At 41.1% G+C, this 13,312-nt stretch overlaps 1 protein-coding gene across 15 annotated transcripts in view; it reads right to left on the bottom strand.

Moving 5' to 3' along the window:
* Positions 1-13,312, bottom strand: part of ZMIZ1 (zinc finger MIZ-type containing 1) — a 470,647-nt gene that overhangs the window by 22,052 nt on the left and 435,283 nt on the right. For 12 of the 15 annotated variants that reach the window (XM_084633918.1, XM_084633910.1, XM_084633912.1 and 9 more), the window contains 5 exons: positions 9,383-9,565; positions 7,585-7,759; positions 5,839-6,025; positions 1,739-1,949; positions 391-496 (listed from right to left, as the gene is read on the bottom strand). In XM_084633918.1, the coding sequence (XP_084490044.1) occupies positions 391-496; positions 1,739-1,949; positions 5,839-6,025; positions 7,585-7,759; positions 9,383-9,565 (862 nt within the window). The remainder of the gene's footprint in view (positions 1-390; positions 497-1,738; positions 1,950-5,838; positions 6,026-7,584; positions 7,760-9,382; positions 9,566-13,312) is intronic. The other 3 variants (XM_084633922.1, XM_084633924.1, XM_084633916.1) reach the window with 1 other exon arrangement.

The raw sequence follows: 13,312 nt of genomic DNA, 5'->3' as shown, positions 1-13,312 counted from the left end.
GAGGCAGGGAGAGAGGAAGCTGCTGGACTGTAATCCTGTTCTATGTTTTCTTACAGAATATAACTTTGTTCCTGATGGTTTGTCTGAGTGGGTCTGGTCTGAGTTGAATACACACTGGCACACAAAGCAGAGTACACTGAGGAACCTCAGGCCCAGACCCCCAAAGCTGTGTAAAAAGCCACAAGGCAGACTTATCCTGCCTTGAACAACTCCACGCTGGCATGGTGGACAGGAGGGGGTTACATTTTTTTTAGCTGAAGAAGAGCTCTGAGTAGATTCAAAGCTTGTCTCTCTCACCAATAGAAGCTGATCCAATAAAAGATAATCCCTCATCCACCTCGTCTCTAATACATTCTCTCTCTCTCTCTCTCATACACATACAAAACTCACTCTTAGTGATACAATGTTCCGCGGGGAGAAGACGTTTCTTTAGCAAGCCTTGAAGCACAGAACGAACTGATGGCCGGTGCACTAACTGCAACACGAACAAGTGTGACTGCAAAAAAAAAAATCACTGAGTTATTAACAGAACCAAGCATGTTACGTTGTTATAGACCACTGGGTGGCGCAGAGTTCTGCCCTTGGATGGCAGGTGTGCAGCTCTGCACTGACTCCAATGGAAACCCTGCAAATACATGCTAGAGCTGGTTTTGCTCATCTGAGTTAACACACTCCCTTTAAGAGTATTCTGAAGTTGCAGTCTAGGATTGCGTAACACCTATCACCTGGCTACACTGCTGTTAAGAAAAAGTAGCATTCGCGGCACCATTTTCCCCTTTAAAGTCCAAGATGTGTTGTGATAATCTGTTATTTATGGGGTTTGTCACAGTGACCTCTGGATTTTCTACCCCTGCCCTATTGCCCACTTGCCCTGCACTCAGAATAGCAAGGAGGGTTGCTGAGATGACCTCTCCTCCTAGCCATTGGATAAGTGGTCCACCCCTACACTGTGGGGCAGAAGACAAGGAATGTGAGATTGTGCAAGGAAGAAGTCGTCTGAAGTAAAACAATGGGCATAAGCTTGAGGTCTCTCTTCAAATTGTCTCAGACTCTGACTCTGGGAAAGCTGTCCCCAGACTCTCTGCCCTTGCCAATGGCAATTAAATGGCATAAAGCCCTGACTACGAAGTGTGCAGGCCCTCTCCATTAAAAGTACAATCTATGCTAATTGTAATTGAGAGCTATCAGTGGGAGGCAAGTTGCATGGCTCAGTGGATTGAGTAATGGGATAGGAGCCTTTCACCTTTATCTCACTGGTTTAAACCCAGTTCATAGTCACGGTGGCAAACAAATGGTAATTTGATGCTCTGTGTGAAGTAAGTTTTTGGCCTCAGTCCAATTTCCAGTGGACAAGTGTCCACAGCAAGAAAACCATCCACCATCACATTACTCGCCTTGCTATCAGAATTGTTAGATAGGCAAGTACCGAACGGGCACAGGGATCTGATGCACTCTCTCCTTCAGAAGTGGGTCCTTCTAGACACATTGGCAAAGTAGCTGCTCTGCCCATGCTGCCCTAGTTCTACAGCAAAATATGACATGGTCAAAATATGATCTGGTCTTTAGCACTATCACTCTCGCCCTGTCCTGTCACCAGCGCTACAATCAGTGACACCTCCCTGCCCCCAACAATGAAAATTTAAAAAAAAGTAAAAGTGAGAGAGGTAAGAACTGCTGGCCTATGTGAACATTTCCAAACCTGTAGAGTCAGTGGCAGCAGCAAGTCCCATGTACTTACACAACAACATGCTGTGACTGTAATTTGAATTGTGTTTCTTCCCGGCTGACAGACGTGCTTTAGGTGCAGAGGTTTATGAGATGTCTTGTTGTCGCCACGTTCAATGGTAAGAGGGGTTGCATTAACGCTGACCTGGACCGATGCTGGCCAGTTTGTGTTCATTTGTCTGTCTTCGTGGTGGTAGCACTTGAACTGCAGCTCCAAGTCAGACCTGTAGCGCAAGGCAAAACCTGGCTTAAACTCAGTTTTCATATGACTAAAGGAATCTTTTTTGGATGCTAGAAATTCTATGCCATCCCACCCCCTTCACTTTTACTCTGCTTTGCTTGAGTCTGATTTTTTTTTTCTGGAAATGCCTCACAAATAATAAATGCGTAACACATGTTCTCCCCATAAAAGCCACTAACAGAAACAAGACAGGATGGCTTACACATCTGAAATTTGAGAGAATAATAATAATAGTAATACTTTACACTTATACATGACTTTTCATGTGAAGATCTCAAAGTGCTTTACAAAGGTGGGTTGTAAGTCAGTGGAATGACTCAGCAGAAAGGAAAAAGTTGCAGTCAGGTAGGTCTTTCCTCAAGCATTAGTGTTTATAACAAGAAAATAAAGCACGTTCACACATTCAGAGAGTAAGCAGAACTCACCCAGCCTGGGTATCACCTCAGTAGCAGAACCTAAAAACATATGTCCCACTCTATCTCCAAAGCAACCACTCTTGATCTACCACAATGATAGATAATACCAAGCTGAGCTGACGTTAAGTCTTGAGTAACTGAGGGTATGCTAGGCTACAGTAGCTACAGTGACACAGCTAGAGCTCTGCAATAGTGTCATAGCGTAGACAAGTCCTACATTGATGGAAGTTGTTTTTGTAATCCATCTCTCTCATTTTCCATCAACCTAGCTGCATCTACTGTGGGGGTTAGGTAGACCTAACCATGTCGCACAGAGCACAAAATTTTTCACAGCCCTGAGTGATGTATCTAGGTCAACCTAAATCTTAGGTGTAGACCAGGCCTCAGTAGATAGTAGCGCACTTACACCCCATCACATTGGTATTAATCTCATTTTACAAATGGGTAAACTGAAGTACAGAGAGGTTAAAGGTGGACTGGAAAGTTAAACTGAAATTTTGGGGTTTTGTCCTTCACTGTTTGTTTACTATGAACAATGACTGCCACAAAGTCCATCACTGACCATCTTTTACATAAGAAACATCAGGTGCTCATTCCCTTCTCTTTGCTGGACTCTCCTGTAAGACCTTTGAAGGACATGAATAGTGATGTCATATGAGACCATAATCCAAGATGCAGCAGGTGTGAAGAGGATCCAGTTGGTTAGAGTCTAAGAATGGAGGTCTTGTGCTGAGGCTGTTTCTTAGTATCTGATAATTAAAAAAAAAAAAAAAAAAAAACCAACGGGCAGCCTCATGTTTAGACTGCTTTTACTGAAAGCTCAGATAATTTGTACTCAGTTTTTCCTCTGTAAAGGTCATGTTTTATGTCCTGTACTGGTGGTGTGGTCATGTTCAGAAATTCAGGAGATTTAGGTCAGAATCACAATCTCTATTTTTGGGGAAGGAAAGCAACTCAGGTGAAGATCTCAAGTGACATCGCTATTCAGGGCCTATGGAAAACTAGTTAGCACAAAAAATAAAAAGCGAGAAGCAGGGACCTGATATCTCTAACCTAAAAACAAGTAGATTAAAAAAAACAGAGAGAGTCTTTATACATTACACAGACACTGTAAAGGACAAAACTGCCTCCCTGACCCCTCTTAAAAAGTTTGTCCAAGGTCACGTAAGGAGGAATGGAAATATGGAGAATCTCGTGTTCTAGCCATGCTGCCCCACAATGATAGATAATACATAAATTGTGGTGAGCAAAGACTGATCCACTGTTAAGGCAAAATTCTCCTGGTTGATTTTGTCTCCATTCTTTTGCTTTGTAAGAGCATGGAGTTCCCAGTAGGGAGAAGAATATTTGTGTCGCCATCAGCTGTGTGATTATGAGAGGGATGTTTTACTCAATATTTTAACTAGCATAAAAATAATCTAAAGGTTTGGTCTAGAATTCACGTGACTAATACGTGTATTGGAATCCATGCAATCCAAGGTAAACGTCATATTACTTCATTATAATTTCAACGTGCAAAATATCTTAATGCCATCTAATATCTATTCTCTTTTAGCTGAGCTGTTGTACAACAAATGCTAAAACAACTGATGCGCCACACACAGCTGACAGGGCAAGAAAAACAGTATGGGCATTTTCTATGTGGGTGTAACTATGTGATCAAGGAGAGAAAAATGAGCAAGATAAGGATGACAGACACAAGACTCAGTTTTCTGAGTGTTCAGGCTGCCCCTGCCCTCCCATCACTAACAAGTTTTTCAAGGTGGCAAACCTGAGCACAAATTACCAATAAGTTTTCATTAAAATGAATTTAAATACAAGTCCAAGTCAGTGTGCTAAAGAAGTTTTTTTTTAAAAAAAAAAAAGATCAGGTATTAAGAAACAGCTTTATGCCTCAGTACAGCTCTATAAATCAACAGAACTAGCCTGCACAATCCCCTACGGTGATTACTTATTAATAAGAACCAGCAAATAACTGCCAAAACTCCCTCTTGCTGTGAGTACTCCAGGATAATGAAATGCAAGTAAGCAATAACTGACCTCAAAGTTAGGCATTAATTATTGGATGTCGCCTATTTGAAATCTCTCACATTTCTAATTCCTAGGCTTGAGACTACCAACACCATGCAGGCAAATAAGTATCTGTATCCTAGGTCAAATCTCAACCAGGAGCTGTGATGCCCAGGAGGTTACAACCACCCACCCTTCCCACATTACAAAATTGGTGGGTGATCACAGCTTGTTGGAAGGAAGGTCCCACTACGGAAAATGTTGAGGTCATAACATTATTAATCCAATAATCCACCTAGCCCAGGCTTGAAGGATGACTTAGAGAAACGGGAAGAAGGGGAATTCTGGGCACACTGGAAAGTGTGTTGCCAAGAAGAGGTTTCATTTGCTCAGCTATTTCATGTGTAACAAAGAAAAGCTCCATACAATAAGACAAGATAATGAGAAACTAAATTCTTCAAGGCACACAAGCACAGATTCAAAACAAGTCCACCCTACAGTATTTGGAAACGTAAACAAATCAAGGCTTTGGTTTTGATTTAATTTCATGCCATTTGATTCCTTGTCCATATATCAAAACCGGTACAGAATCTGGAATCATTTTATGCAAGTTTGAGTTACAGAGCTGCAGAATATAATCCAGAGGGACTATTCTCTCTCGCTCTGATGAAAAGTAATATTTACTGTAGGTGAAAGAGCTTTGTTGCGTGGGGAAAGCTGCACTTCAGCCGCTTGGCTCATTTCTGTTCTGGGTAAGTTAGAACAGCTCTCTAAAATCCACCTTCTCTCTGAAATTTGGGCCTTATCCTGAGAGGGGCTTAGCACCTATAACTGCCACTGAATTTACCATCTCTCTGAATCAGGTCCTTAATTTGCTTACTAATATTATTTTCAGATACCTTTACACCTCTGTGTTCCAGCTGAAAATAGAAGCAACCTTGCCAAGGTATTGCGAGAAAGCTTATCACAGATTGTCCAGGCCAACTACCAACACAGGACCAAAAGATCATCTCCAGATGATGCAAGGAGTATGCCTAGGTCAGAAATATTCCATGAATGATCCTTGCATGCTGGTTTCAGCTACGCATGCTCCTAGCACTTTTACTGGAATGAGTAGAAGCAAGTCAAAAGGTACATTTAAATAATTATTTTCCAGACATTGCCCCTTGCCCCATTCACATTGATTCCATCAGGTTTGCTTGGAAGGATGGCATACAACTTGGCGCCAGCAAACGGCTTGGTAGCTGAATCAAGAAGTATATTATTGCACTTTACTCTCTGGAAGTTGAGGGTTATTCACATATATGTGAGCTAAAGGGATGTTTTTTCCTATCCAGACCATATTTCCTAATGTAAAAATCCATGACTGACCCAAACAAAGCTCATCTGACCCACCATTTTGCTTTCAGTCACGCAAGATTGCCTCAGAACACTGCTCAAACCTACCTCCACATCAGCGTCTGATGGACGGTTGGCCGTAGGTGAAAGACATGGTTACTGACTGCCAGGTTGTGCTCCAGCCGAAAGGGCTCCAACACCACCCCATCTCTCACAGGGAACGTCAGACGCAGCTCATCATTGTGGTTGGCTGGGATCGAAGAGGGAGAGAAAGTGTGAACTTTCCCTTTAGCATCTGCAGTGCAATAACAATGTGTATATTTACACAGAATAATGACAAATGATACAGTGATCTATTGCTGGGGTTAACCTAGTAAAGTCACATATAGAAAAGAAAATGACAAATAACTGTATAAGTGGATTTCGTGCAGGTGATAGGGCACAGACTGACAGCTCTGGAGACTGATGTCTTCTATTTATATCCACAGATAAGGTTTATGAAAGGAGCAGCAAAAGTGCCTCTCACCACAGACGTGCCTTACACCTGATGTGGGGGGGACCATTTTTCATTGTGAGAGATTAGTTCAGTCACCATACCCATTCAATCACTCTGTTGAGACTGCCAATTAGTGCCAGTTGTGGTTGTGCATTGCTATTTGTTTTTCTGTGATGTGGCTATTTTCCCCCTAGAAACTGGAATTGAGATTATCCAACTCATTTCAAGTGTGCCAGTAGATGGTAATGACTCTCGATTCTAATGGTGATCTGCAGATGGAAGGCTCAGGTATTCTATTACCAGTTCCACAAGCCATTCAGTCTCCCATCATGAAGAGCTTTGCTGCTTGTTATGCACAATTTATGATGGCCAACCATTTTCAGCAGGTATGTTCTGGCTGAAAAAACAGGTTTGTTTGAAGTGATTCTGAAGCAGGAAGACCTGGAGTATGAAAAGGTTACCGCTGTCCATTGTAATCACTGGATTTAAGATTGTGTTTCTTCTTCACTCATCAGAAACAGAAGCTGCTGTTCAACTCTTACTTAAAATACTCTCCTCCCTCTGAAGCTGCTGAAGCTAAAACAGTACCAATAACCTTAATCTTTCAGATCTCCATGAACCCTAAAATGCTGGTTGAAAAGAGCTAACACAACAGAGGTCTTTCTATAGAGAACATACTCCTTCTTCCAGTGCCTAACCTTTGATTATTCTTTAGTCACTTTTAGACCCTAGACAAATTGTATGAGTACACAGCCACTGAGATGGTGTTATTCCTGACTCGCTCTCAGCCAAACATAGCTGTGAGGTTGAGTGGCTTTGAAAGGAGTATACATTATTTTTATGGCACACTACTGAATATTTTTAAGAGGTCTGCATGGACATAATAGGAGTACCATTACAAATATTCACCCTTTAAGCTATTCTTCAGTAGTATTCAATAGCTTTGCCCTTGACCAAAACACACCACATTACTATTGATGGAGTTTCTATGCAATAAACAAACCCAACAACATGAAACAGTTGAAAATTAAGAGTTTCATTCTGAGAAATCAACTACAGGAATATTTAAGGGGCAAAATCCTTAAAAGTTTAACTTTGGAGAGAGTTTTCCATTTGCAATTTTCCAATATTTTGTTTGGAAACAAATATTCTTCTTTCCTGTTTCCTTCCTCTCTGAGTAGCTTGCAAAATGTGGTTGGTCGACGCCATATATCAACTGGCTATCAAAATTTCTCTCCATGTCAAAAAATAGCCATCAAGATGCTATTTTTAAAGCATCACTTCTGGGTTGCGTGATATGCATGGCAAAGGAAGGAGAGACAGTAAAGGGCTGAGGGACCGCTCCATTTGCTACTCACTTGGCGGTGGCGGTAAAGCATTGATATTTGGCTTAATGTCAGGTGGGAATGGTGGTTTGACATCCTGGTTAGGTGACAGGTATGGTGGAATACTGCTCCCTGGAGTCATGGGTGGTGTGGGGTTTCCTGGAACCGGTGAGTGAGGGTAATTTGCCACAGGTACAGGCCTTGATGGCTAGAAAATAAATAATACCAAGCTGTTATTGAATTTTGAAAAGAAAAAAAAAAAAAGAAGCCCTAATCATATGTATTGCTATTAAACACTGAATCTATATATCGGTACTGTGGCTTGGGCCTGGCGCTATTTAAAGCGAAATGAGTAGGAGAGCTAAAACTGAAAACCTTAATTATTTTTTTCTTTGCATTTACTTCTCATTTTTAAAACATACAGTAGTTTAGATTTGAGGCAAGGAGTGCAAGCCTCAGAAACTGCAGATGCTACACTTTTTCATTCTCTCCTGCCTCTTTATCCGGTTTTCCACGTTTGATCTCTCCTACTTTTGCCCTAATTTTCTTACTCTTCTCCTCTCCTCTTGATGTAGCAGTAAATAATATAGCACCTCATCTTTGGCTGAGAACATTTTATCTTTGGTCACTGAGCAATCACAGGTTGAAAGGCACTACCGACTATACCCATTCCTGTCTCCGCTGAGACCAAAGTTCCTCACAGTTCTCAATTCATCAAGTCTCTAGTCTCCACAGTCTTCAAACTCCAAAGACCAGGTCATCTATATTACAACGCAGAGCCTTGCCCCTTAGCTGGGAGAACTGCCTTTCTCCATGAGCTCATCTTGTCTATTCACCCTGTCACCACATCAATCTACATTTCCATGAAAAACATGCAACACAGTTCGATAGACCAAGGGTTGGTTCCCCTTTCAAATTTTGTTATTATTTTCTTCTCAAACCAAACTAAGATTCCCTTGTACATAGCCCTGGATCACTCCCAGGAAAGGCTATTTTGTTCCTTAAACTGCTTTGGCTATAAAACAAAACAAAATTTTAAAAACCCCAACAAAAATAAACAGGATAAAAATATATATAAAATCCTTCACCTTTAAAACACTCGTGACTGATCTTCAGCTGGCATAAATCGTTGTAGCTTCAGGCACTGCAATGGAGCTACACTGATTTACACCAGCTGAGCATCTAGCCCCTTGATGCATTCATCTTGACAATGTGGAACAGAAGCTGCCACAGTATAATAAAAATTGCTTTAGAAAAAGCAATGTTTCTAGACATCTCACATCAGGCAATAAGTGACCTGACTGTATACAGATGTTCTGTGGGAAATGATTCCTTATTCTTTTCCAATAGTGCTGTCATCTCAAACAGTACCCACCTTCCATGCAAATAATGACAAAATAACCCCATTGGCCCTAAGATTCTTCTGGCTCAGAATCCAACACCAGAAATGACTTGACTATTCTAATCTTAAAGCAGATCTGATCTACCAGCTTTACTGAAATTTTCTCAATTAATCCAAGAACCGTGCAGTGTGTGCCCTCATTTTGCTTTGCCACAACTAAAGGCGGGCTCAGTTTGGCATTCACTTTTACTTCTGGCCCACATTTAGCTAAAGTGCCCCCAAATTATGATGTGACATAGCTTACTGTACTATGGGCTTGATTCTGACTCATCAAAGGCAATGGAATAACTTCCATTGCCTTTAATGGTGTATTATCAGGCCCTATCTAGGGATCCTATGGTATTGCTGGAGTTTCATTTTATCCACTAACACAGAAGAAAGAACTTTCACCAGCACCAGATGAGATAGCTAATGAACCCAAAGTCTCACCTTGTAATACTGTCCCATGTTGACTGTTGGAGGTGGGTACTGCCCTGTATTTTGCTGGGTAGGCATCCTCTGTCCAGGATAATTAGGAGACGTAAGAGGTCTTGGAGGGTTGGGAGTTGGATACTGACCAGGCTGGGTAGGAAACTGGCTATTTGGTCCATATTGCTGGTTTCCGTAATTTGGCTATTTTACAACAGAGATGAAACAAAACAAGAAATAATTTTAAACTGAACTTTGAAATATAGAATTAAAATGAAAATAAAATCAGGCTGATGTCCCTGTCTCATGAACGCTTTGCCCAGCATTTTCAAACCTGGGTGCCTGGAGTTGGGCCTCTGAGGGACCGGGGATTGCGGACATTCAAAGGTGCTCAAATCTTATTAATGTTCAGTCTGGGGCACTCAACCATTTGTGCCTTTGAAAATCTCCACTCCAGGATGCCTAACTTTAGGCCCTTAAATAAGTAGCCATATTTTTGGAGGAGTTGAGCACCTGCATCCATCCATCTAAAGTACTTTTATGGTCCCATAACCACAGTATCTGAGGGCCTTACCATCTCATGTGTGTAATGTTCACAACACCCCTGGGAGACAGGGAAGGGCTATTAACTACATGTTTTACAGGTGGGGAACTGAGGCACAAGGATATTAAGTCACAGAGCCATAGAGTTTAAGGCCAGAAGGGACGACCAAATCATCTAGTCTGATCTCCTGTGTACCACAAACCACCATCCAACATACACACTAAACGAAAGAACCAAAATGAGACCAAAATTATTACACCCCCCCAGGAGATAGACTATTATGTCCCACAGGCAAAAAACAGGAGGAACTGAGGAGCACCACTGCCTGAGGCCACTTCAATGGCAGGGAAAGGATTAAGTGAGATATACCCAGATAATCCTTGCAAGGACCCACACCCACATGCTATTAGAATTCTTTGAGTGGGGGTCAACAAACACATGGACAAGGGTGATTCAGTGGATATAGTGTACTTGGACTTTCAGAGAGTTTATGACAAGGTTCTTCACCAAAGGCTCTTAAGCAAACTCTGCAGACATGGGATAAGAGGGGTGGTCTTCTCATGGATCAGTAACTGGTTAAAAGACAGGAAACAAAGGGTAGGAATAAATGATCAATCTTCAGAATGGAGAGAGGTAAATAATGGGATCCCCCAGGGATTTGTACTGGGACCATTGCTTTTCAACATAGGGGTAAATGGTGAGATGGCAAAGTTTGCAGACCATACAAAAGTACTCAGGATAGTTAAGTTCAAAGCAGACTGTGAAGAATTACAAAGAGTGACTGGGCAACAAAATGGCTGATGAAATTCAATGCTGATTAATGCAAAGTAATGCATATCGGAAAACATAATCCCAACTATATATACAAAATGATGGTATCTAAATTAGCCATTAGTACTCAAGAAAAAGATCTTGGAGTCACTGTGGATAGTTCCCTGAAAACATCTGCTCACTGTGCAGCAACAGTCATAAAAGCGAACAGAATGTTAGGAACCATTAGGAAAGGGATAGATGATAAGAGAGAAAATATCATAATGCCACTATATACATCCAGAGTAGGTTCACAACTTGAATACTGCATGCAGTTCTGGAAACCCACCTCAAAAAAGATGCATTAGAAATGGAAAAGGTATAGAGAAGGGCAAAGAAAAACAATTAAGGGTATGGAACAGCTTCCATATGAGGAGAGATTAAAAAGAATAGGGCTGGTCAACTTGGAAAAGAGATGACTAAGGAGGAAATAAAAAATGATGAATGGGATGGACCAAAAAAAAGAGGAAATGTTATTTACCCCTTCACATAGCACATAAACAAGCAGGGTGTGTGTGTCACCCAATGAAATTAATAGGTAGCAGGTTTAAAATAAACAAAAGGAAGTACTTTTTCACACAACACACAGTCAACCTGTAGAACTCGTTACTAGGGGATGTTGTGAAGGTCAAAGCTATAACTGGATTCAAAAAAGAACTAGATAAGTTCATGGAGAATAGGTCCATCAATGGCTATTAGCCAAGATGGTCAGGTATGCAACCCCATGCTCTGGGTGTCCCTAAACCTCTGACTGCCAAGTGCTGGGACTAGATGACAGGGGATGGACCACCTGATAATTGCTCTGTTCTGTTCATTCCCTCTGAAGCATCTGGCATTGACCACTCTCAGAAGACAGGATATAAAGCTAGATGGACTATTGGTCTGGCCCAGTATGGCCAGACTTATGTTCTTTTGCTGGAAAGAAAGGCTAAAGCCCCCCAAGATCACTGCCAATATGACCTAGGGAAAAATTCCTTCCTGACCCCATGGATCAGTTAGACCCTGAGCACGTGATTAAAAGTCAGCCAGCCAAGCACCCGAGAGAGAGAATGCTTCATACCACGTCAGAACCTTGGCCCTTTCTGGCCAATGTTCCATCCCCAGCTGTGGCTATCCTGGATGAAATAACCTTCCCCAAAACTAGAATACATTGTGGCGGAAAAATCCTTATAGGTGGCTGGCTGAAACGCTGAAGGAAGTGACTTGCCCAAGTCACAAAAGAAGTCTGCGGAGAGTAGATGACTGAACCCAGGCCTCTTAAATCCTAGGCTAGTGCCCTAACTCCTCGACCTAAGTTCCTCCCCATTTTCCCTGCAGTGGTCCAACAGGAAGTCAATGGGCATGGTTATTGCTCAGCACCTTTAGGGCGAGGTCAAGATTATTACTGTTCTGATGGCAAATCTATTTATGAATATTGATTACTTACAACAAAAACAAAATAATTCTGGAGCAAGCTAATTTATAACAAATATCCCCTTTATGAAATTTTCATAAATCAATAAATAAATAGCATCTACTAAACTTACACAGCACCTTACAACAAGCATATGATTTTATAGCACTGTAAAATGCATGTTACTTGAGAACATTCTCGTATTCACTTGTGATGAAAAACATGCTATTGAAACAGCGAGGAGGGATTCCCAATCTTCCACAAAGGTGTGAAATATGAAATATAATGGTACAAATAATCATCTGAACTATGCATTTTTAGCTCAATTGGAAAGGAGTGATAGCATTTACATAGTAGAAAAGCCTTGTTAGATAAGCAACTCCTGCAGCAGATAAGTCATTTTTGATGCATAAGGTAACAACAACAACAGAATTCATTTACAGACCAGGAAATGTTGCATTTAGAAAAACTGCAAGAAACTCAATAAATATTTGTTAAATGTTGGATATCAGTGTATATTTTCTGTAAACTTACATTGCCACTATTATATTTTGGCCAATAAAATGCTAGTGTAAACTCTACTGACTAATAGCATAGCATCAGTTTAGTATATGTTGTGATTCTATCTAAAGTTACACACTAAGGGCTAGATTTATAAAGGTATATAGGCCCCTAAAGATGAAGATGGGTGACTAGTGGGATTTTCAAAAGCATCTCAGTGCCTAACTCCCATTGATTTCAATAGAACTTGCCTGAAGTCATACAGCAAGCCAATGGCTGTGTGATTTTGATTACTACGTCTTGGGAAATGCTCTCATCCTATGCTAATCTTATAAAAACCTGGAGAGACAAATAGACATAGACAGACAAACAGGAAAAGAACTCAGATAATCTTCACCCCAGACCAAAAGAAAATTACCTAAATGACAATGTGGGAATTTTCAGAGATGCTGAGCTCAACAGGAGTTTTGAGTATTAGCACCTATGAAAATCAAGCCACAGGAGGTTTGGAAAGCAATGGGATTTTTAAAAGTTTCACATGCTTTTTGTGTTTATGCAAGGTGCTGCCCCATATGTCTTTAAAACAATAAAAAACCCAGAGTAAATAAAGCGTATGGTCTGCCCATGACAAATTTATTTTAAGCATTCAGATTGAAGTCCATCTCTGCGCAGAGAGTCTCTATAAGACCTATGAACTTACGTT

Source organism: Lepidochelys olivacea (assembly GCF_965140295.1).
Source record: "Lepidochelys olivacea isolate rLepOli2 genome assembly, chromosome: 7".
Classification (NCBI taxonomy): Eukaryota; Metazoa; Chordata; order Testudines; family Cheloniidae; genus Lepidochelys; species Lepidochelys olivacea.
Note: the sequence above shows the minus strand (reverse complement) of the source record. Positions and strands in the feature narration are given on the sequence as shown.